Below are 26,671 nucleotides of genomic sequence, written 5' to 3' on the forward strand. Positions count from 1 at the left end.
ACTTGATTATAGAGTTGATTCGCTTATACTATTGTTCTTTGTTGTCCTAGGAAATTAATATACCAAAAATCAGATCAAACGGATAATTAGATCACATAAAAATTTGTTGTTAGAAAAGTAGAAAATTAACATGTTTAAAATGGACGTATGGACATTCTGGTAATGATTGTAGAGTTGCTACGGTTTCTCAATCGTACCTATCTACTACAGGAATCATCATGCAAAATTTGAAATTGATAGGACAATTCTAACATGCCTAATAGGGTGGGTCGATTTTGGACATTTTTTTTCTGAGGCCAAAGCGGGGATCTGCACTCTATTTATATAGATATAATACACCTCTGGATGATTTAAAATTTATCCTAAGTCTTAAAACCGCTGACGACCAGACATTCAATTGTATAGCTATTTGTAAATGGGAGTCAAAAATTTATTGAATCAGAACTATGGCTTCATGGTGCTCCCTGGAAATGCCTTGAGGAGCTGAGTCAGGAACTTTTGCCCGTTTCAAAAAATCTCGTTCCTAGCCTGAGAAAATCTAAAAAACCTCAACAAATTGGACAATTCTCAATAAACCTTTAAAAATTTTGTTTTTTTAGTGATTTCTAAGGCTAGAAACGCGATATTTTGAAACGGACAAAAGTTCCTGATTCAGATCCTCAAGGCCTTTCCAGGGAGCACCATGAAGCCATAGTTCTGATTCAAATTTTTTTTGAATGTCGTCTTTGCATACTAATAAGTAATGAATTATATTTTTAAGTGGTCGTGTTCTAAAACTCAATTTTTTAAAATTCTTTTTCGGTCAGAAATGTTTTTAAGGTTAATTTTATCTGTTGCATATCCCCGCTTTGTCTAATTCCGATATGAACCCACCCTAATGCCTAAGTTAACGAATAAAAGCTATCTATCTCGGACGGACGGACGGACCGACCCTAATTATATGTAGAAAAGCTTCGCTTTTAAAAATAGATATGGTAAAGTTTTTAATAGAATTTATTTATTCATCTTATATATTTTTACATAAGAAAAATTTCAGTGATAATTTATTTAAGATAAGCATTCCACTTCAATCATAAAAGATCATAATTGCCAAACAATAGTGTATACAAGTCGGGTTAGGTTATATTGGGTACTGCAGCTCCACAGGTAAAGAACCCGCTAGGTTAGACATAGGAAGAATCCCCCCCCCCCCCTCCACCTCATTTTGATGTTTTAACAATAATTGGCAGATATCTGTGCTCAATGGGCACTTTGAGGGAAAGCACGGCTTATTATTTACTATTATTTTTATTTTTATTATACTATTATTTTTTGTTCCATTAACAAGCTGATGGACAGTACCATCTTCTATTTCTAAAAAATCGTCTACAACACCTAAATATTTAATTTATGTTATAAGTAGCATATCTTTTTTACGACCGTTCTATCTCTAATTCAAATAGCTTAAAACCTTCCCAGAGCCAATGTCTAATTTTCTTGAAATTTTGTAACAATCTGACCATCCGTTTTCAAGATCCTCGCAGACAAACATCCTGTTACTTTAGAATATAGAATGCGAAATCATGTTTTGCTTTAAAACAACAGCTACAAAACATGTTTTGCAGATTTCTTGAATTTCATTAAATTTACTAAATTGATATAGAATAAGTGAATATTATGACAGAGAATTTTAGTCTTTAATTTAGGTTGCTAATACAGTCCTCAGATATTGGTCAATAAGTCCCTCCATGGTCAGGGGAGGGGATGAGGTAAATTCATAATTGGTAGGATGAATATTATCGTTTTATTAGCCAGCTGGAAGAGAAATTTTATCAGGGTATGTGACTCTCACAATATCCAAGTATTTTTTATCAATTATTAGCAACAATATCAGTGATCAGAAAATTTTTGTACATTGATGTGAAATGTTTGAAATATATCAAAGAATATAATTATACTTACTGTCCTCTTCTATTTATACATTGTTGTGAACCTCTACATGATAGACCTGCCTAGAAATAAAAAAAAATTTGGACAATATCCATAAGCAGCTGGAAGGGAAGGGTCATTGTACTATAAATTACACTGGTACCCAAAGTTTTTTATCAATGTTATCTTGACTTATTTCATGACTCAAAATGTTTAAATTCTTTTATTGTCTTTTGATTTGTTGGTTCCAACCTTTTCAACCAATAATTATAATTTATAAAAGAGGTAATGTTGTTTATCATCATTTGCTATTTATAATATATATAAATTTATTGTCCATTCATTTATCTTTTAAAAATTAATTAATCAGCAGCTTTCAACTTTCAATGCATGGAAAGCATTATGCAGTAAAAAATGAATTTAATAATAATTAATCTTACCTTACCTCGATGGCGGGGGGGGGGGGATTCTCCTTCGATTTTTAAGTGCTCTTCTAGTGAATCCAGAGCATCAGCTGTGTGTTATGGGATGCGATACTCCAGTAGCCAAGGATTTTAAGTTAAGTAACACCCAACAGACAACCAATCCTTTGATTGCACGACCTTTGTCTGAGAAGTACTAACTGTTCATGGCAATGAGTTGCGCCTGTTTATGGACCAAGTCATTCCCCCTACTCTAAATATTTATGTCACGCAACTGACTTAGCAGAAGTCTTTAGGTATGACGCAGTATCGGGCCGCAGTGTCGAACCTCCCGATGACGAGCGGATGCGCTACCACGGTCGCGGGTTTTTTTAGTTTTATTCTTACTTGTAAAACTTGGATTCCAAGGCCTAAAAGTGCTAACCTGAATAAATACTTAATTAAAAAAATAAAATTAATAAGATATTTCACATTTTATATTTTAAAAAAGCACTAAAAGCTACATAGCTATAAATCTATGCATTCAGACGTACACGTTCACGTCTGAAACTTGTATTAATTTTATTATGTTTTTTCATTATTCTTGGGAAACTGTCTATAATACGATGCTGGTCAATATTTTAAATTGTGGCTCAGAACCAGTTCTAATCTAGTGAAAAATAATAATTAGTTTTAAAGTAATAATTGAATATTCATAAAATAAATTACCCATTTACACTACTGAATGTTGAGGAGCTTGCCTAAAAAATTATAAATTAAAAAGTTTCATCAAAATTTTTTTTTTGGGGGGGGGGATAAATTTATTGTCCATCGACTTGTGATCGACTTGCGTATACCTGCTTTTACAATAAAAAAATTTTAGAGCAAAATTGTTCTCATAGTAAAATTTAAGGACAAAATACATGAAAAGAAAAGCCAAAATTAGGTAATAGGCAACTCTAATTGGGCTGTTAATTACACTGGTCCCAAAAGTTTTATAATAACAATTTCTTATTCGTTGAATTAACAACTTTGTGGACTTGATGAATTTTGATTGGTTGGTTCTTTAATTTAGGTGACCAAACGATTCAACCACTAAATGTATTCAACAGAAAAGATAATTTGGTTTATAATCATTGGGAATGTACTGTCCCTGGGGATGTACATTAATTTATCTGCCATTGTCTTATCCTTTTAGATCCCTGATAAAAACCCTTACAAAAATAGTTCTAATTACATAAATACAATTAAACAAATATTTAAATCTTACAACAGATGAAGTTTGAGTTTGAGGTTGTGTTGCTATGGCATTTTGTGGAACTCCCTTGTCGTCCTGCAGCACTACCTGGCAGATTCCAGATATACAGAATATCATCAGAGAGATTGTCCTAGAATAAAGGTTTCATCGATGAAGCTGTTTGTAGTACCTACATAAAATGACGTCATTCTGGCCTAACTTTATTTGGCCTATCATTTGTCATTTGTATTGTATGACGTCATTTTTTATAGGCACTATTAACAGATTCTTCATCGTTTATCATTTGATAAATGGATATTTATCAAAAAAGCTCTGTATAGATCTAAAGATAGACAGACAGACAGAAAGACAAACAGATAGACATACAGACAAACAGGCATACAGACATACAGCAAGATAGATAGATAGACAGATAGATAGATAGAAAGATAGATAGATAGATAGATAGATAGATAGATAGATAGATAGACAGAGAGACAGATAGATAGATAAATAGATAGATAGATAGATAGATAGATAGATAGATAGATAGATAGATAGATAGATAGATAGATAGATAGATAGATAGATAGATAGATAGATAGATAGATAGATAGATAGATAGATAGATAGATAGATAGATAGATAGATAGATAGATAGATAGATAGATAGATAGATAGATAGATAGATAGATAGATAGATAGATAGATAGATAGATAGATAGATAGATAGATAGATAGATAGATAGATAGATAGATAGATAGATAGATAGATAGATAGATAGATAGATAGATAGATAGATAGATAGATAGATAGATAGATAGATAGATAGATAGATAGATAGATAGATAGATAGATAGATAGATAGATAGATAGATAGATAGATAGATAGATAGATAGATAGATAGATAGATAGATAGATAGATAGATAGATAGATAGATAGATAGATAGATAGATAGATAGATAGATAGATAGATAGATAGATAGATAGATAGATAGATAGATAGATAGATAGATAGATAGATAGATAGATAGATAGATAGATAGATAGATAGATAGATAGATAGATAGATAGATAGATAGATAGATAGATAGATAGATAGATAGATAGATAGATAGATAGATAGATAGATAGATAGATTGATAGATAGATAGATAGATAAATAGATAGATAGATAGATAGATAGATAGATAGATAGATAGATAGATAGATAGATAGATAGATAGATAGATAGATAGATAGATTGATAGATAGATAGATAGATAGATAGATAGATAAATAGATAGATAGATAGATAGATAGATAGATAGATAGATAGATAGATAGATAGATAGATAGATAGATAGATAGATAGATAGATAGATAGATAGATAGATAGATAGATAGATAGATAGATAGATAGATAGATAGATAGATAAATAGATAGGCACTATTAACAGATTCTTCATCGTTTATCATTTGATAAATGGATATTTATCAAAAAAGCTCTGTATAGATCTAAAGATAGACAGACAGACAGAAAGACAAACAGATAGACATACAGACAAACAGGCATACAGACATACAGCAAGATAGATAGATAGACAGATAGATAGATAGAAAGATAGATAGATAGATAGATAGATAGATAGATAGATAGATAGACAGAGAGACAGATAGATAGATAAATAGATAGATAGATAGATAGATAGATAGATAGATAGATAGATAGATAGATAGATAGATAGATAGATAGATAGATAGATAGATAGATAGATAGATAGATAGATAGATAGATAGATAGATAGATAGATAGATAAATAGATAGATAGATAGATAGATAGATAGATAGATAGATAGATAGATAGATAGATAGATAGATAGATAGATAGATAGATAGATAGATAGATAGATAGAAAGATAGATAGATAGATAGATAGATAGATAGATAGATAGATAGATAGATAGATAGATAGATAGATAGATAGATAGATAGATTGATAGATAGATAGATAGATAGATAGATAGATTGATAGATATATAGATTGATAGATAGATAGATAGATAGATAGATAGATAGATAGATAGATAGATAGATAGATAGATAGATAGATAGATAGATAGATAGATAGATAGATAGATAGATAGATAGATAGATAGATAGATAGATAGATAGATAGATAGATAGATAGATAGATAGATAGATAGATAGATAGATAGATAGATAGATTGATAGATAGATAGATAGATAGATAGATAGATAAATAGATAGATAGATAGATAGATAGATAGATAGATAGATAGATAGATAGATAGATAGATAGATAGATAGATAGATAGATAGATAGATAGATAGATAGATAGATAGATAGATAGATAGATAGATAAATAGATAGGCACTATTAACAGATTCTTCATCGTTTATCATTTGATAAATGGATATTTATCAAAAAAGCTCTGTATAGATCTAAAGATAGACAGACAGACAGAAAGACAAACAGATAGACATACAGACAAACAGGCATACAGACATACAGCAAGATAGATAGATAGACAGATAGATAGATAGAAAGATAGATAGATAGATAGATAGATAGATAGATAGATAGATAGACAGAGAGACAGATAGATAGATAAATAGATAGATAGATAGATAGATAGATAGATAGATAGATAGATAGATAGATAGATAGATAGATAGATAGATAGATAGATAGATAGATAGATAGATAGATAGATAGATAGATAGATAGATAGATAGATAGATAGATAGATAGATAGATAGATAGATAGATAGATAGATAGATAGATAGATAGATAGATAGATAGATAGATAGATAGATAGATAGATAGATAGATAGATAGATAGATAGATAGATAGATAGATAGATAGATAGATAGATAGATAGATAGATAGATAGATTGATAGATAGATAGATAGATAGATAGATAGATAAATAGATAGATAGATAGATAGATAGATAGATAGATAGATAGATAGATAGATAGATAGATAGATAGATAGATAGATAGATAGATAGATAGATAGATAGATAGATAGATAGATAGATAGATAGATAAATAGATAGATAGATAGATAGATAGATAGATAGATAGATAGATAGATAGATAGATAGATAGATAGATAGATAGATAGATAGATAGATAGATAGATAGATAGATAGATAGATAGATAGATAGATAGATAGATAGATAGATAGATAGATAGATAGATAGATAGATAGATAGATAGATAGATAGATAGATAGATAGACAGATGGATAGATAGATAAATGAATATATAGAAATTAATTATTTCTTTAAATTTCAACAATCATTTTAGTAGCCAAAGACAGAGCATTGAAATCTAGCAAGGACGAAGCTATACAAAAATGGACTGTTAATAATTGCTACTCTCAAACACTTTTTGATGCCCAATTTGTCATAAAAATTTTAGAAAAAATCTTCTTTATATATTAATATTCCATCTGAATTTTTGAATTTTCTTTTACAATATAAAGATAATATTACTTACTTTCAAACCTAAAAATGTTTTTTTTTTATCTAATAAAGTAAATATTTCTTTTTAAACTATTAAAACAAAACAAAATATTATACATTTTGTTTCATTAATGTGAAATATTTTACTGTATTTATTTTATAAAAAAAATCCAAAAATATTATAGTTTATTTCATGTTATTTGTAATTATACTGAAATAAATTAAGCTAATAATAATAATAATAAAAAAGACAACAAAGAAATCTCACCAAAAACTCGAAATTGTTTTTATCATTTTTTGTAAGAAGATTGCTGTGTTGATGAAAGTGGAAAAGCAACTGACAGTGACTGACCCTAAGAAAATTTTACTTAATTGAAAGGGCGTTGCAACACAACAACTAAAATACAAGGATGATTTTGTCCAATAGCAGCACAGATTTTACAGATAATATTTTAATTTAAATTGATTCTAAATTTTTATATAGCTATTTTTTTTAGTTAAAAAATAAGTTATAAAACAGTAAAATTATTAAGTTAATTAAGAATTAGAATCAATATAGATGTATAACCAGATAACTACCTGGATGGATCCCCCTGTTGGGGACCTTTTTCGTCTGCTATGAACTTGTTTTCTGCTCTTTTGTAGCAAATTGGCTGTGTAAATATTCCCGACACAATTGGTTGAATTTTAAAGTCACAATTGAATGTCGGCACATGGTCCTCGGGGTGGAGACATACAGTTAGTTAACCTCTGCCAATCTATTGTTTTACTCAAATTCCCCAGCAAACAAGAATGCTGTATGAGCAAATAGTTTACTAGTTTTAAAATAGAAATTGCTGTTTTCATCAAACATATTTACTGATAGAGATCATTTTCAAATTTTTAATTCGAAATTAGCGCAGTAACTTTATGTTCAAACATTTCAACCACTAATTATAATCTACAGAAGTTGTAGTTTTGTGTATCATCATTGGGGAGTCACATCAATTTATAGCCCGTTGTCATACCTGCCCGCATGAGGTAATTGATCCCTTTAAATCCCTGGAAATAAATAGATTGATAGATAGATAGATAGATAGATAGATAGATAGATAGATAGATAGATAGATAGATAGATAGATAGATAGATAGATAGATAGATAGATAGATAGACAGATGGATAGATAGATAAATGAATATATAGAAATTAATTATTTCTTTAAATTTCAACAATCATTTTAGTAGCCAAAGACAGAGCATTGAAATCTAGCAAGGACGAAGCTATACAAAAATGGACTGTTAATAATTGCTACTCTCAAACACTTTTTGATGCCCAATTTGTCATAAAAATTTTAGAAAAAATCTTCTTTATATATTAATATTCCATCTGAATTTTTGAATTTTCTTTTACAATATAAAGATAATATTACTTACTTTCAAACCTAAAAATGTTTTTTTTTTTATCTAATAAAGTAAATATTTCTTTTTAAACTATTAAAACAAAACAAAATATTATACATTTTGTTTCATTAATGTGAAATATTTTACTGTATTTATTTTATAAAAAAAATCCAAAAATATTATAGTTTATTTCATGTTATTTGTAATTATACTGAAATAAATTAAGCTAATAATAATAATAATAAAAAAGACAACAAAGAAATCTCACCAAAAACTCGAAATTGTTTTTATCATTTTTTGTAAGAAGATTGCTGTGTTGATGAAAGTGGAAAAGCAACTGACAGTGACTGACCCTAAGAAAATTTTACTTAATTGAAAGGGCGTTGCAACACAACAACTAAAATACAAGGATGATTTTGTCCAATAGCAGCACAGATTTTACAGATAATATTTTAATTTAAATTGATTCTAAATTTTTATATAGCTATTTTTTTTAGTTAAAAAATAAGTTATAAAACAGTAAAATTATTAAGTTAATTAAGAATTAGAACCAATATAGATGTATAACCAGATAACTACCTGGATGGATCCCCCTGTTGGGGACCTTTTTCGTCTGCTATGAACTTGTTTTCTGCTCTTTTGTAGCAAATTGGCTGTGTAAATATTCCCGACACAATTGGTTGAATTTTAAAGTCACAATTGAATGTCGGCACATGGTCCTCGGGGTGGAGACATACAGTTAGTTAACCTCTGCCAATCTATTGTTTTACTCAAATTCCCCAGCAAACAAGAATGCTGTATGAGCAAATAGTTTACTAGTTTTAAAATAGAAATTGCTGTTTTCATCAAACATATTTACTGATAGAGATCATTTTCAAATTTTTAATTCGAAATTAGCGCAGTAACTTTATGTTCAAACATTTCAACCACTAATTATAATCTACAGAAGTTGTAGTTTTGTGTATCATCATTGGGGAGTCACATCAATTTATAGCCCGTTGTCATACCCGCCCGCATGAGGTAATTGATCCCTTTAAATCCCTGGAAGGTTCAGTGGTAAAAAGTTAACCTCACTGAAAGATTTCCCCTGAAATTGTTTAACCCCCTATGAGTAAGTCTTTAAATAAAATTTAGTTATTAACAAATTATAAAATGTGAATTTAAACATCTTGTTGCTATTGAACGTTATCGTTATGGAAACTAGAATCAAAGACATATTTTCACAAAAGAAAAATATTTGAACAGGGTTCTAAAAACATATAAGCGCGCTTCGCGCTCTATTTTACTCCCCACATACTGTTTACTATTATTGATGATTTACTAAGGAATAAAACTATTCTTTTCTAACTTTATTGAAATGGTTGAGCATTTGATCAAATTTGTTCTGTTTAAAACAAAAGGCCCGTTGAATTTGCGTTTAAATTTTCCCCTTAGAGGGACTATTTTTAGATATTTTCTCCATTCATAAATCTTATTAGACTAGTAAAAATTAAACCACGCAGTTTAAAATTTTAAAATTGACGGCTGGTGCTTTCCTTGAGGAGCAATAGCTCTATTCTGTAAAGAATAAATTTATTAAAATAAATGTTTTCTTATTTTTGATAGCATAGATACTCTATAACTCACTTTGTCAGTCAGTCCGTAACGCTAAGGAGGGAAATATGATTTTCAATGCTGCTATTGAAAAAAAACACTCGAAATTTTTATCAAAGATTCCTATGTTTTTTTCAGTCTGTCTATTAGTAATGCTTCAAACGACATGAACCTTATTTTTTAAAGGTTTTGTAATTTTCTTAGCAGTTTTCATAAATGTCCGTTTGTCCATTCCATGATTTTTTTGTGCGTCGCTTAATGTTCTCATCCTTGATTAGATGTAAATACTTTTATTTTACAAATAATATTTTGTGTCCATTAAAACTGTACGTATATTCTTGTACTTGTCTTGGTTGGATGAATAGAGATAATCCAGAGACATACTCTCATAAATCAGGCAATAGGAGGAGGTACATTCCAGGCATGTCATTGGCTGTATTTGTGTACAGATTTTGTAGGAGCTTAATTTTTTTCATTTCGTTTTCATAATGAGTTATAAATAGCTGGATTTCTTAAAATAGCGCTATTCCAGGGTAAATTATATCGTTATATCATTTATTAGTATAGCTGTGAAGCACAAGACAAAACCTATATAAGTTAGCCACGAATAGTTGAATTCCTTAGGAGAAAGTTATTAGTTTTAAAAAAAATACGTTGCTTTTATAACTTGAATGCGCGCAAAAGATGTTAACTAATTTGTTTGTCTGCTATTGAATCTGTTTGGAAGTTTAACGAATTATAGGGTGGGATGGACCATCTAGATATTTTATGTCTATTGTTTGATGTTATGTAAATGAAATTGGCACAAATAACTCATTTTCTTTTTCTTTGTGTGTTTCTATATTGTGGTAGGGTTACGAAATATTAATTTATGGATAGATTAAAGCAAGAGCGAACAAAAATATATAAAGCAAACTAACATTTTTAATATAAAAACTGAGCATTATTGACAGCCAGAAAAAGGTATAATTTTGTTAGGAGATACTCTATAATTCTTAATTTTTGTAAGTTAGACTGAAGGAAGAGCTGGATTTTCTCAGCTGCTGTTTAGAAAGATGGCTAATTTTTTTATATCTTAACATAGTTCTATGCGTTGATACTTGTAAATGTTGTCATCCCTGTTTTTTTCTTCATAACAATGAAATATTGTAACACAACTCACATTATACGCCTACATTAATTTTTTATATTAATATACTGTAAATTATATAGTTGTAAAACATAACTATCTATAGTATCTAATTCAATAGACCTTTGCTTTCCCTCAAAGTACCTGTAGAGCACCCCATCCCTCTTAATTTAAAATAAGTAGAAAATAAGAGGGTAGTTTTTTCCTAAAAGTTAACTCTGCGGGGTACCTTTACCATGCGGGTTCTGTACCTGGTGTGCCATAACGGGTCTACGGTAAGATTTTATTTCTTTTTATTAATGCTTTGACTACCAAAAGTCGCAACTTATATGGTTTAGCAAGTAATTGTTTATCTTTATATGTTATCAAACAAGAATGACAACATCCATAAGTAGCGAAGCTCCAAAATTATGAATAGATATCTGGAAAAAAAAGTACTGTATAGCATGCATTGTCATACAAAAATCATTAAATTTGATAAAATAGAGAAATCACGCAACCTTTAAATCACAAAAACCTAAAAATCTAGGAATCGATCTAGCACCCCAATTAATATACAAATCTGAATGAAACTTGGTGGAAATATGTAGAATCTTCACTAAAAATTTCAGCTGTCTATCTTGAATAGAAGCCAAGGAAATCACGTTTCCCCCAATTCTTTAATTACGGACAGACGTACGGAGGGACATTTGTTTGCTTCGCTACTAAAAATGGGCGCTTGATTTATGGATATCTCCAATGTTATAAGCATAATTAGCTCTTCTGTGGATAAAAAAAAAATATCGGTCGAAAAGTTAAGACATTGCTAATTTGAACCAACCAATCGAGAATTAATAAAATCTTGATTTAGATAAATATAAAGTGTAAAATCACCATTTAGTAGCTTATAATTATTGGGGGGAAATAGTGGCACATTTTTGCATAATTGCCCTACCCTTCTTTTGTTAAGATAAGATATATTTATATGTAAGATAAGATTATGTGTAATCAAAGGTGTTTTACATGTTTTGAATACCAAATCTAAAAAAATATGTATAACTTTCATAAGCAAAGCTTCTTTTCATAGCGAGTTTGCTAACCGACCCTATTTAGGTGGCTCTGGTCCTAATTTAAGACATGTTAAAATTATCCCATCGCTTTGATCCAATTCCAAAGTGATGTAACAACTCTATAACGTCTGTAAGTCGAATTTAATAGTAATCCTTATAATAAAATAAAGTTTCAAGATCGGGTTCTCCTGAACAGGGTAGCTTCTCATAGGTCCCGGGAAGGTTTATAACTATTTTCTTGGGGGTTGGGACACCCCCAACCCTCAAAAAAAATTAAAAATCCCCCTCCAAAAAAAAAATTTTTTTTTTTTAACTAAAATTAAAAATGAGGGGGGGGGCAACCCCCACAAAAAAAATTTTTTTTTTACTTTTTCTTTTAAAATCTAAAATAAGAAATTGGGTTATTACATTCGACTCTCTCCTCCTCAAGTGCTCTAGAGGTCTCTAGGGGCATAACCGCTGGTGTATATAGATTTTCCTTAACTCTCTATACTAAATCTTATCATGATTAATGTATTTGGTTTATTTAGTAAACAGATGATTCCTGGGACGATTGAGCCCGATGCTACGGGCAAAGTATTTCTTGGTCCATCCATTCGGCACCTAAAGGCCAACATATACGACGTCAATCCTATTTTTAAAAAGTGGTAAGCTTTTTTGTCTGTAGCAAAGGATCTCGCCAACCGCTGAACTGATATAGTTTTCCTTTACAGAGAAGGTTCTTATAGGTCCAGGGAAGGTATTCAACTATTTTTGGGGAGGGTAGGTATCTTCACCCGCCCAAGAAAAATTGACACTCCCCATTTTTTTAAAACTCAAATTGCAAATGGAGGGGGGGGGGCGACATTTACCCCTCCTTCCGTGAGTGCCCCTAGAGGCTTTTATGGAGCGTAGCCGCAAGTTTAAATAAACCATACATTACATTTATATAATACAAACAAAGTTCTTAACAATTCAAATAAATTATTTACAATCAAATGCATTCTATAAATAGAAGTTATAATGTTATAATTCATTAATATTATATTAGTTTTCCTTTATTTCTGCTATAATTCTAGTAGCGGAGCTACTCTATAACTAAGGTCATCCGTCATTGACGTAAACTGACTCTAACTTTTAACTTAGATTTCTCGTAAAGCACAACCTAAAAGGTCTAGCGGTCAACGAGATCTTAAGCTTCAAACAGACGGACGAACAGACATCTTTTTACTTATAATAAAGACAAGCGACGTCACCCCTAGCATCTAGAGTCTATTGAAAAATTTCTTAAAACCATCTCAAAACTTAAATCTGAACATGAAATTTCCTAAAACCATCTCGTGACCTATGCGAAGCTTACCTAAAATAAAGAACCCAGTTCAGTAATTATTGAGGTATTAGGCTTCAAGCAAAAAAACCTTACTACTTAATATAATGGCTTCGCATCTAGGGGCTTTTCCTTACAGGTTTTTTAGAATTTCATAATTTTTTAAAATTTTTATTTTCTTTATTTTCATGTGTTTTGCTTGTGGTCTTGTTTGGGCTTCGCCCCAAAATGGGATATTTTGAATTTAAAAATAAGTAAAGAATAAAAGAAATTTTAAAATTTTAAAAATATACAAAAATTATTATAGAGGATAGATAGAATGGACTATTCCTGAAGTGGACAGTTTGAAATAAATTCTAAAAGTAAACAAAGAAACTCTTTAGATTGCTAATAGTATGTTTATACAAAACTGCAAAAAAAGATCAATGATGTAGCTGTTTAATATTGTGTTCTTTTCAATCAAGACGATTAAACACCAAGGACTGAGATTTATAGGAGATACGGAAAGTGTCATGTGCGACGTCATAAAAATACGTCTTGAAAGGAAGGATGAGAGGAGAACTGGGCAAGGAAATTCCTAAAAAAAAAAGAGATGAATTTAGACGTATTTTTATGACGTTACATGTTACACTTTCTGTATGTACAGATTTATATTTCTCTCACTTTAATTGCAAAAAAGGACATTTTCATTTTGGCTTCTAAAACAATTAATATCCGCTGGATTAGAATCAGTTCTGTGCCATGCTGAAAAAAAGTCATGTATTCTATCGTATTATCGATAATTTTCCAAGAATAATGAAATAAATATATCATAAAATCAATTCCAGTTTAGTTAGCCTGGGCCTTCGTCCCTTCTCGGAGAGAGCCAACTAAATTGTAATTGATCTTTTTTTCATTTTAATATTCGAGGAAAGCTATCTATTATATGATGTGATGAATAACTATTATTTATTAAAAATAATCTTGTTATAAAGGAAGGATTTTCAATTGCGTGGAAATGAAGTAACACCAATGTTTTAAAATGGTCATTTGAAGTGTAGATTTTCTAAGGATACAGAGACAACGGATGGATAGTGTGTTGATTGTTGGTTTTTAAAGTTTTTGTATATTTGGATGTTCTTACGACCGTGAGTCTAAAGTGTCTGAGCAGCTGGGTAGTGACATCTTTCAGTATATCATATTGGTGCCCACAGCTATATTCTATCATTTTGGGTACAATATCAAATCTTGTATAGTTTGTTTCAACTAGAAGAGTTAAAACATTTCCACTAATCTAAATATTTTGTCTTTACATGTCTTTCAATTTACTGTCATTTTTAACTAGCTACCTTTGCGTGTCTGTTTTTTGCTTCGCTACCTATGGAAAAAAAAATTGTAAATGTTTTCATGGGATCTAAAGGGGAAAACAATGAATAATAAAATCATATTAATAACAAATTATGATAAACAAGAATACCCCTTATGTAGATTAAATAAAAGATTGGTTTAAACGTTTAGATACTACTAGTTTTGAAATATTCTTTCAAAATTCAGTAAAAGTACTCAAAGTTGTTGATCCAGCTTGATTATGACAGTTTTGATACAAGTGTAATTTACAGTCCATATCCCTTTTCCCTGATGTTTATATAAATCTATTTGTCCTAACAGTTTATCTATCAATCTTTTTACTATTTACCCTTTTAAATTTATATTTTCTAACCTTTTCTCCCCTTCAAAATTTCCTCTTCAAAGTTGGTAAAAGAATTTAGAATTTCTAATATTTTAGAATTAAACTTTCGTGCCTTTAGTCTTTTTTAGCAGCGTAGCTAAACTATATGTACTTAGGACTAATATATCCATCAGTACTCATTCTTTATTTCATCTTATACAAGGTAACTGGGTAAACTATATGAATACATATTACGTATTCTAATTTGAACAATTTTCAATGCTTTCCCGAGTATTTTTTTCTATACAACCCCAGCGGGGCTACACCCAGTATATATAACCTAAATAAACTTCTTCCCCTTCCTGTTTCAATTTATTCCAAAATACCCAGGACGGAATTAATACCATAAAAAAACCTAGTTTTTACCACTTTTATGGTAAAATTTTACCAGCCTATACGATTTAAAAGGTGGTAAAATTTTACCGTAACCGTGGTAAAAACACTTTTTGTGGTATAGCGAGACGCTTTTTACCATCGATTTTTACCACAATTATCGGTAAAATTTTACCAGATTTCCGGTAAAATATTACCATTTTAGGACGCAAATTTATACCAGATTTTGACCAATTTTTACCACTTTTTTGGTAAAATTTACCGCAAATTTCTGTAAGATTTTACCGAAAAAGTGGTAAAACTGTTCAACACCTGGTAATATTTTTGCCCTAAATTGGTAAAATTTTACCAGAAATAGGGTAAATATGGTAAAAATTTACCAAAAAATGTGGTAAAAACGGGTGGTAAAAATCACGAGAAAGTGGTAAAAAACGACCTTAATTATAGAAAAACATCGCTTGTACACAAATCGCAAAAATAAAAAAAAAATTGTTTTCATTTTTATCTTTATTGATTGAAACACTTAAACATATTTTTCTTGATTCTACTGCTCTGGCCGAAGAAAACTGTTGCGCAACCTCCTGGATTTGCTGGGCACCGGCCCCATTCGACCTCGTATCACTGATATTCAACCTGGAATAAAATTGCTCATTAGTTAATTAGATAAGTACAGGGATATAAAGGGATAAGACAATGGCTGATAAATTGATGTTCATCTCTAATGATGATACACATCGTTACCCCTTCTGTAGATTACAATAAGTGATTGAAATGTTAGGACACTCAACTTAATGAACCAACCAATAAAAAATCAATAAAAGTACCCAAGGTTGTTAGGCCAAAGAATAAGAAAATGTTATTTGAAAACTTTGGGGGCTAGTGTAATTTACAGCCCAATGTCCCATCCCTCCCTACTAAATATCTAATCTATAATACAAAGTAGAACGATGTCTGTCCGTCCGTCCGTCCCAAAGATAAAGCCTATACTCGCTGTTTACGCAAATGTGTCAGAACTTCCCCCCCCCCTTACTCTCACACCTAAATTTTTTCTTTTGAAAGCAAAAATAAAAGTGTGTAGGTTCGACTCCCCCTCTCCCCCCTCATTCATTTCCTACAGGCATCTTGACACGTGGCAAAAAAATCAGCAAACTTATCTAACTAAACATCTTTGAAAACGCAGAACGAGAAAAAATAAAGGGAAAGCTTACCTGGAAAACATAATCAGTAACAACATCCGTGGCTAACAAGAACAGGATAGTACTCGGCATTACTGATTATATGCTTCACGTGGCGTATGGAGTCGTGGAACGCGGGGTCCTAAGTTATGGAGGATTAAATGAAGGAAGGAAGTGGACTGTTTATTACACTAGTCCCCAAAGCTTTATTTTCTTCTTCGTTGCTTTAACAACTCTAGGGACTTTTATTGAATTTTGAATGGTTGATTAATCAAGTTAAGTGTCTAAAGCTTTCAACAACTAATTATACTCCACAGAAGGGGTAATTTTGTGTATCATCATTGCTGATGTACATCAATTTATCCGCCATTGTCTTGTCCCTTTAGATCCCTGTCCCAAACAAGTACTAATATTAGATAAATTTAGACCTAAACCCCAGGCAGGGAGGGTAAAATATGGTGTAAATATCATAATGGTATCCAAAGTTTCCCATTGTGTCTACAGAAACGTAAATTATTTTAGTACAATGTTTTTTTTAACTTAAACAATATTTTACTTCGTCTTAAATCATTTAATAACCCATTCCTGAATAGCCTTCTTTAAGAAGTTGAGCACAGATTTTAGCAAGGCAGCCCGCTGGGGTAGGCAGTGAAAACCAGGCTTGGGTACATCCTAAATAGAGATAGGTTGTTAGAAGATTTTAGCAAGGCAGTAAGAATGTTTGGAACTTTATACAAATGTCTAACTACGTTTTAAATCAACCATCTCTCTCCATAGGCATTAATCAAGTATAATTTCCCAGGGATATAAAGGGATAAGACAATGGCCGATAAATTGATATACATCCCCAATGATGATACACAAAATTGCCCCTTCTGAAGATTACAATTAGTGGTAGAAACGTTTTAGCAATCAACATAATGAAGCAACCAATTAAAATTAAATAAAAGTCTCAAAGGTTGTTAAGCAAACGAATAAGGAAACGTTATTATAACACTTTGGGGACTAGTGAAATAAAAAGCCCATGCGTTCCTGATAATTTCCCCTGGAACAAAACTGACCTGAACTTCTACGTGTCTGGGGTCAACAACAAACTTCTCCAGGAGCATCACTTCGTCACCGAAGGACTTCATCGCCTCGCGCTTGGCAGACTCCAGCTGGGCCTCGAACTCGCCAGCGGTCATGGCAATCCTCATACCCTTGCCACCCCCTCCGCGGACAGCCTATGACAATATCAAATAACAGTTTTCCACAGGTAGAAAAATAAAAACAATATAAAATTTAGCAGCTACTCTACAATAAGGTATGCCGTCACTCCGTCTGACTGTACTATATATCATTACACAATGGTAGAAAAATATAACACTACATTTCTTTACATACATATATATAATTTATATAACTTACATATTCCTTTTTTTTTTAACATTGATTCCCAGAATTATACCTAAGGTATAATGTTATAATCGAGCCTTGAAGTTGAAATATATTATGTCATTGTCCATATTAAACATCCTGTTTTATATTTATATTATTTACTATTTTATTGCGGTACATGTGGACATACTTGTCCTTGTTCCCACCTTGATCATAACAGGGAACCCGATCTTGTCTGCCTCCGCCTTCAAGGTGTCCAGGCTCTGGTCCTCTCCGTGGTAACCGTGGATTACAGGTACGTTAGCGGCTTCCATGATCATCTAAAAAACAGGTTAAATATTAGAAAAATTGTAACGACAGACTTCTTTTAAATACACAGTTGCTTTTCCTAGAGCCTACTTGTGTTTCGTCTTAAAAGAGGATGGTTGGAGGGTTTTTACCAATGAAAATATTCGAGGTCATTTTTCCAAGAAGCGGTGTCATACCCCCCCCCCCCCCGCCAAAAAAACAGCATAAACATTCCCTGAAAATTATGGAAGACCAGAAGATTGAGATCGTAGAGGACAAATGAACAGACATCCTGTTACTCCGGTATAGTATAGAGTGTTATTTCTTTCTACTTGAAATCAACCAAAATAAGTTCCTGAGTAGCTACTCTATCATTTACCTTAGATGTAGACTTGATACCCATATCTCTAATGGCAGTGGACGGTGGACCAACAAATATAACTCCTTTCTCCTGATAAAAAAAAAAAATTTAAATTAAAAGGTAGGTATCATTCTTATTAATATAATATTACATTCTTGAAATTAACCAGAAAAAAACGTAAGCAGTACAGTGGCGTGCACAGGGTTTTTACGGGAAGGGATGTAATCTTAGAGGTTTTTAAAAAACGGGGGGGGGGAATCTACATAATTTTAATTTTAAGGGGTGTGTTGTCAACCCCATTCCTCACACTAATGACCGTGGACAAGATAATGAACGAAATATACATATATAAATCCCCAAATATATTGAACAAAACAACACCTTAGATTAGTTCAGACACTGCTAGTTTGAATGAACCAATCAAGATTTAAAGTTGTGAGCTAACGTGCTTATAAAACTTTGGGTACCAGTATAACTTCCAGTCTAATATCCACTCCCTCCCTGCAGTCAAATGGAAAATATTACCTGTCCAGGGATATAAAATACACGTGGATATTATTAATGACATATCATGGAAATTTGTTGTCATGAATTTAGGTTCCTAACATGGACTTCATATATTGGTCAGTTCGTTTACCCAGAAGGAGGTAAGGGGGTGTTGTAAGGGAGGAATAAGGGTGTATCTTTATTTTAGCCCGCTGTGAGTACCGCTTTATTAGAGTACATGAAAAACTGGTGTAACATCCAGGTAATAATATATCCATTTACCCAAGAATCTTAAAGGGCGAATATAGGTTCCATATGATATGAGCTTATATGAAAGGTGCCATTTCATACTTTTAGAATATCTATGCCAAATTTAAAAATTCAAAAAAATCCTTAAGTAGATTTTGCAATTTTCTGTTTCAATTGAACATATGATAAATGAGATTGACGACAAACGGTTTATTTTAGCCCTTTACAAGACTTTTTTTTGACTATTTTGCTTAAGTTTGATTGACTATTACAATGGCACGCATCTTAAATGATAATTTAAATGTTTATTAATTTAGATTATATACTCTTTGATTCAATTTTTAAAAAGCGTAGAAATAATTTGCGTAGAAGTGCACCAATAGTTTTGACGAGGGTAGATAATACGTCTTAAAGTTTATTTTCTGTACAAAGATCATTGGTTAATTCTGGAAAATATAAAAACCCTAATGTACGCAATTTTAACACACACACACACGAACCTTAAAAAAACAGGGATTTGAAATCATTCTTCCTCCAAGAAAATTTTATCAATTATTTTTTTTTTACTTTTTACATTATTTGATGGTTTTTTAAACTTTTAAATATTTTACTTTATATAATTTGTATTAAGGTAGAAGATGGGTATATTTACCCCTGATTAATTAGTTTCCACGTTATTACGACTATCCTTTAACGAAAGCTTTTTAATTCAACCTTGCTACAAAGCCTTGTGTGATGCTAGGGTAATTAAGTTCTTAGGGAACCACACTTATTACATAATATTATCTTGAGTTAGAAAGGTTTTAAGCTATAAACAGACTTATACAATTAGATATGTCAATATCCTTAAGTTATTTATAATCTATATAATGGCACCTTTGAAATAAGCTCATATTATATCAAACCTATATTCGCCCTTTAAGGGATAAGACAATGGTCGACAAATTGATGTACTGTACATGTACAACCCCATTGATGATACACAAAATTACCCCTTACATAGATTACCTTTTGTGGTTGATACGTTTGGACACTCAACTTAATGTACCAACCAATCAGAGATCACTTAATCCCCAAAGTTGTTAAGCCAACGAATAAGAATACGTTATTATAAAAGTTTGGGGACACGTGTAGTTAACAGCCCATTGTCCCCTCCCTCCCTGCATTTACCTGGCAAAGATTAGCAAACTCGACATTCTCGGAGAGAAATCCATAGCCAGGATGTACAGCATCGGAGCCGGTTTCCGCCGCAACCTAAGATAATACAGTGTATGGTCAATAGTAACTAAGCCCCTAGAGGCCTCTAGGGGCACTTGAGTTAGTGGTGAGTTGAAATAGATCCCAACATTTTTTTATTTTAGTTTCAATAGAAAAAGTAAAAAATCCATCTTAAGGCTTAAATATGATCAGAAAATAGAATAAAACCAACTCAGGACCTATGTGATGCCTACCTAAAATAGAGAACCCAATCGGATCAGTAGTTATTTAGAAAAAAAGTCTTACTGCTTTATATAATAGGATGATGCATATAAGAGTTATTCTAAATCTTAATAGGTAGATTCTTCCAAGTTTCAATTTAAATTATCAATCACACCATTAAGCAAAAAACAACACCCATTTTTTTGCAATGTGAAAGGTGTGGGGAGGGGGGGGGGGGCTGGGAAAGAGCCGACCCACTACCTTGAATTTTAATTTTTCAAAGTTTTTAAAAAATAAAATTTTTGGGGTAATTTTTCTTAGGCCTATAAAAAAATCCATGTATAAATTAAAACCTTTCCGAGACATACAATAAGCTTCAATGTAGAGGAGAGACGTGTACGTACGCTAGATATTTCGCTACAAACGAAGACAAACAAACATCCTGTTACTTTTATTTAAGGATTATTTTAATCAATCAATTCTTGTAATGTCCATCTAAAACTAATACCTAACAGTATAATGTCAGAGATATAAAGGGATAAGACAAAACAATGGTCGATAAATTGATGTAAATCCTCAATGATGATTAACAAAATTACCCCTTGGATTAATATTAGTGGTTGAAACGTTCGAACACTCAACCTATTGAGCTAACCAATCAAAATTCACTAAAGTCCTGATGTCGAAAGTTGTAAACCAACGAAAATGAAAACGTAATTATAAAACTTTTGGCACTAGTTTAATAAACAGTATCTCCTCTCTCTGGTATAATATACCTTTAAAATAGTATCTCCCCTGAGATAGCTCTGTTGTGAGGCAGCTGGACCAATTCTAACAGCTTCGTCCGCCATGGCTACATGCAAAGAGTTTCTGTCGCTGTCACTGTAAACTGCCACAGTTTTAATACCTATAATAAATTTTGACTAAAACACAATAAAATGTAGGTAACAAAGGAAGGGTTGGGGCGGAGGTGCCACTTTAGGAAACAAATAAAAAGAGTTAGAGCACTAGGATTCTCGCGGTTTCCCTCAGAGTGTCTACTCAAGCAGAGAAAACCCAGCCCCTAGAAAACCACTCTTCCCTTACTTTGAAATAAATTTTCATTAATGGGGTGAGGGGGGGGGGGTGATTTTTGATTACTTTGTCTTTAGGTAAGGTTTAACTTATTAAAACTAAACAGTAAAGAAAGGGCACCCCAGTACATTTTACGAATGCTCTATGCAAGGTGAAATTCCGAGATCTTAAGCTTCAGACAAAAAAGGATAATACCAAAAAATCAATTTAATGGACATTTTATATAATGGAAAATTTCTTCCTTTCCCTGTACCTTATAAAAATCGTCGGAAAAAGCCGTTTTTTAAGCAAACAAAAGCGCGTTTTGCTCTATCTGTGAGATATTATGAATAAGATAATGTTAAGATTTGATATTAAGATGAGAAAAATTTACGTTCACAGTCCCTTTAAAGACACAATACCTGTAATAATAATGTACAAACTTTTCAACCACTAATAATACCCTGGCCTTTCTAATTTTAAGCCTAGGCAGAGCCATGCTGGTGAGATCAAGCGTGGACCGTGGTTTCTGTAGAACTGTACTTCTGAAGCCAATACAGGGTTACGAAAGTTTAAATTGATGTTTTTTTTTTAATGTTAATATTAAATGTAATATAGTTTTGTAATGACATATAAAATATATATTCGATAGAATATAAAAAAATATAGTGCATTCAATATTAAAAAAAAATATTTAAATATATATATAGTTGTTAACCATATATGAACATATAATGAATCTATTTCCGGCCGGGTTCTTAAAAGATATTGCCGCGTTTTTTCGACATTTTTTACGCTATGAATAACAAGCGCGACATTCGCAAAATCTAAAAGAGTATACAATGATTTATTTAATTATTTCGCTTTTGATGGTACGGCCTTCATAGAAAAAAAAAAGATTATCTTCAATCCATTTTTGCTGCATATTAATTAATGCATCTTTTTAGAGCTGTGTTAGACATTAGAAAAATTGCTAAAAAATAATTTAAAATTCAGTATTTTTATGTTATATACTCTGTTTGAAATTCTATCGTCAACGTTCAATCAATCAATGTCTAAAAAACGCCGAATAAATGTGGCATTCATCTTTTAAAAACCCATCTCGGTGGTATTTCCGGTTGGCAAAGACAACATAAATATAGAAATCATGAAACATTGTTGTTCCACAATTTTGCCACATTTTTAAACATCTTGCTTAAAAAAAATCTTCCAAACAAATTGTAAATTCTACAAATTTAAATATTTAGAGAAAATTGAGTAGTAATTTACTTCTTGATTCAAAATATTTGATTAAATTGAATCAAAACTAATAATTATTTTTGGCACTCTATATTCAAATAATCATAAGCTTATCAATAGTGCGCATGCGCGCACAGAGGTGCCATAAATTTCAAAACTTAAAAATATAAGTTTTGTAGCGAAATTACTCTATAATTCGAAATCTCTGTCTTTCTTTTAGAAACATTCAGGGGAATATACGAAAGCTTATATTTATATTAAAGATGAAAAATCGATAAATTGAAATGCACACGGCACATCTGCGTAAACACACCTACCTGGATTTTTTTTCTTTTAATTTTAATTCGTATGAAGCTAGCTCAAATAAGTAAATATTAAATTTGATATATTTTTGACGATGCGGGAGGATGTTTTAAAAGAAATGATGAAATAATTTTCAAGGTTTTAAAAAAAAGTTAGCTTCTTTTATGCGAAAAAATTCAATAAAAAGTAAAAATTTTTACCAAAAAGTTGGTCAAATTTTACCAAGTTTTTTTTTTTGTTAAAGTCCAAAAATCTGGACTTAGCCTAAAAATTTACCTTGTCAATTTTTACCAAAAAGTTGGTCAAATTTTACCAAGTTTTTTTTTTGTTAAAGTCCAAAAATCTGGACTTAGCCTAAAAAAATACCTTGTCAAATTTTACCAACTTTTTGGTAAAAATTGACAAAATTGCGTTTTTTGTCTAAGTCCGAAAATTCGGACTTAACCTGAAAAATAGAGTTGTAAAATTGACCACATTTTTGGTAAAACTTCCAAAAGTGGTAAAATTTAAAAAAAAAAAAAAATTTTAAATTTAGGCTTCATTGTATAGAAGTCATTATTTTAAAGTACTACAACTGATTATGAAGAGCTGTTTTTAATTTAAAACACAAAAAACGGGGTTTTGTTTCGTCAAATTTTACAAAAAAATGGTAAAATTTGACTAATTTTTTGGCTAAAATTTTTGCTGGTAAAATTTACCACGAAACTGGTATATTTTACCAGGTTGACCAGCTTTACCACTTTTCTGGTAAAACGATTTTTTTTTCTGGTATTTCGTAGAACCTGGGTAAGGAAGGGGGTATTGTGCATAACTTAGTATTTTCAGATAAGATACTTAATGGGAATGCTCCGATGTTAGCGCCGTTCACTTTATAGGAAAATAATGCATTTAGCATCTCAAAGAGGAAAGGCTTTTGCCATAACACACACAGTAGATAAGCTAATATACAATGGATGAACAATTTATACCAGCTTTACTTAGAGAACATCGGAGAAATATTATTTTCAGGCTTAATGATGAATATTTACCCTTAAATTTCTTTTAGAAAATAAACAATTATAAATGAAAACACAATTAATATTAATACTATATGTTTATTAATCTAATATTATGTATTTTTCCTTTTAACAAATGGCACCTTGTAGCGTTAAATTAAACTAACAATTTAAGAGATTAACCCTTTCTAGACGAAAATTTATGCAACGATTCTTATTCAATTAAAACTAATTTTATAAGAAGCGCTCAAAACAATAGAAGCCCAGTGGACCAGCAATTTGAGAGAGATCTCTAGCTTTATAAAAAAAAAATTATATATTATAAGATATTGTAGGAATTAATAGAACTTGTATGTATACCTACATTACAAAAGGATAATTTAAATTTGTTGGGATTACAAAACTAGAATTAAAAACATGGTAAACCAGAAAATGAAATTACATGTATTAGGTTAACAGATACTCAGTAGTCTGAGAATGTACGTAGGTATAAAAAGTGCAATTACATAAAAAAAATCTGCTTATAAAATATTCAGTTTTGTTTAAACATTTTAAAATTGAGAAAGATCGCGGAGTACCTTTAAGTACAGAATATGTACTGTACACAAACAGATCACAGACTTTTCTGTCATCGGAAAATTGTGAGAGGAAATTTTTAGCCATCTTTGATTTAATTTATTAACAGGAAATTATTAGTAATTGGGCATAAATTGAATTACCTTTAAAAATGCCTATGCACTATACCAGTGCAGTGGTTGCGCCCATATCATCTAGGAGAGGAATCTATAAACAAAACAGCACAACAAAAGCTAAATAATACTGTTATTTTATGGTAGCAAATAGTTTCAGAAACATCAAACTTTTGTACATTTTTTAATGTTTATATCATAAAAAATATATGATTTAGCATTATACTTTTTATTAGAACGCTATAAAGTTACAACAAATTTGTTAAAGCCGTTTCTGCAGAAAGTGCCTAGTATAACACAGAAAATCCTATTTTAAAGTGTTTTCGTTAGGCTAGGTTTGGTTTGGATATATATATTTTTATTTGGATATGAAGTGGCCCCGCAGGATTTGAGCACTGTAGGTATAAACCATGTAGGGTAAGAGGATTCAGCCATGGAATATAAACATAACATATAAAGGATAATTATTGTGCTAGTATAGTATGTATGTAAGCATCTTTTGATGAAAAAGTTTAAATTTTCAATCATTTGCCATAAGCTACAATTAGGAAAAATTTATTTAGAAATCAGAAAATCTATAATATGATATTTAGTTGGAGGTTATCACTTCTAGAATGGAAGTTTATTTTAGCTGTGTAACAATATAAAATCTTCGTAAGAACGCCCTATTTTTCGCTACCCCCACTGACGACTTCTGTAGGCAAAAAGGATTAAGGACCCCCACAGCTTGTGTGTGTGTGTGTTTATTTATGTTTGCTTAAATACTAGAGATGATCTAACTAGATTATCAACTAATGGACTGGTTGCACCTCCAGCCTGAAAGGAATGTAAATTGTCTTGGAAGGTAAGAACTACCCTTTCCTAAAAACACTTTGCCTGTTCGTCCTACGAATCTATATTCTAAATTCAATTGAATAGGGTAATCTTATTAATTAACCCTGATAACTACCTGAACCCAGTGGTTGATTGGGTCATTTGTATTGTATGACGTCATCTTTATAGGCACTATAAAGAGCTTCATAAGTTATGAAAGATTAACTATGATTATAGTTTATTGAAAAGTATATCTCTAGTATTTTAAAGATTTGAACTCTATTGTTAAAAAGTATATTATAAAACAAACTGCCAATAACTTAGCGTACCAAATTTTATTGGACCACATAGGATTACAGTGGTACAGTTTTAACAACATTTCTTCTACTAATAGCAATGATGATCTATAAGTAACTGCTGTGTCCATCTTTCTGGTAGTGGGACAAAGTGACTCAAATATCAGCCATGTGACGTCGTGAGGGAGATGAAAGGAGAAGTGGGAAAGAAAACCCTTAAAAAAGAGATTGATAATCCCTGACGTTACATGGCTGATTTTTTAAATTACTTTGTCTCACTACGTCTTTTTGACTGTCTGTCTGTTCTTCTTACATTCCGTAACAAAATTCTCTCTTATATTTTCTCTTTCTTTCTCTCCTTCTCTCTCTCTCTCTCTCTCTTTATGTATGAAAAAGCTTTG

General features: G+C 31.1%; 1 protein-coding gene and 2 long non-coding RNA genes across 4 annotated transcripts; all 3 read right to left on the reverse strand.

The window, feature by feature from the left end:
• Positions 1-975: 975 nt before the first annotated feature.
• LOC145320327 (uncharacterized) lies at positions 976-2,755 on the reverse strand. The gene is made up of 3 exons (XR_013880163.1): positions 2,718-2,755; positions 1,942-1,991; positions 976-1,374 (listed from the first exon to the last, which is right to left on the reverse strand). It is a non-coding gene; the product is annotated as an uncharacterized LOC145320327 (long non-coding RNA).
• A 279-nt stretch (positions 2,756-3,034) lies between these two features.
• Positions 3,035-7,365, reverse strand: LOC145320121 (uncharacterized). Its single transcript, XR_013880114.1, has 3 exons — positions 7,298-7,365; positions 3,580-3,697; positions 3,035-3,070 (listed from the first exon to the last, which is right to left on the reverse strand). It is a non-coding gene; the product is annotated as an uncharacterized LOC145320121 (long non-coding RNA).
• An 8,654-nt stretch (positions 7,366-16,019) lies between these two features.
• On the reverse strand, positions 16,020-22,452 carry LOC145319345 (methylcrotonoyl-CoA carboxylase subunit alpha, mitochondrial-like). Of its 2 annotated transcripts, XM_080161425.1 has the most exons (9): positions 22,358-22,452; positions 21,659-21,789; positions 20,634-20,717; positions 18,747-18,818; positions 18,286-18,399; positions 17,764-17,925; positions 17,286-17,374; positions 16,736-16,842; positions 16,020-16,160 (listed from the first exon to the last, which is right to left on the reverse strand). In XM_080161425.1, exons 2-8 carry the CDS (start codon positions 21,731-21,733, stop codon positions 16,749-16,751), a joined length of 690 nt encoding a protein of 229 aa, XP_080017551.1. In that variant the 5' UTR covers positions 21,734-21,789; positions 22,358-22,452; the 3' UTR covers positions 16,020-16,160; positions 16,736-16,748. The 2 variants fall into 2 exon arrangements, with proteins under 2 accessions (XP_080017551.1, XP_080017552.1); XM_080161426.1 differs by lacking the exon at positions 16,020-16,160 and having other exon boundaries at positions 16,734-16,855; positions 17,308-17,374.
• Between the last annotated feature and the right edge of the window lie 4,219 nt (positions 22,453-26,671).

The sequence above is a fragment of the Acartia tonsa genome, chromosome 5 (genome assembly GCF_053477335.1).
Source record: "Acartia tonsa isolate MP-2025a chromosome 5, ASM5347733v1, whole genome shotgun sequence".
Taxonomy (NCBI): Eukaryota; Metazoa; Arthropoda; class Copepoda; order Calanoida; family Acartiidae; genus Acartia; species Acartia tonsa.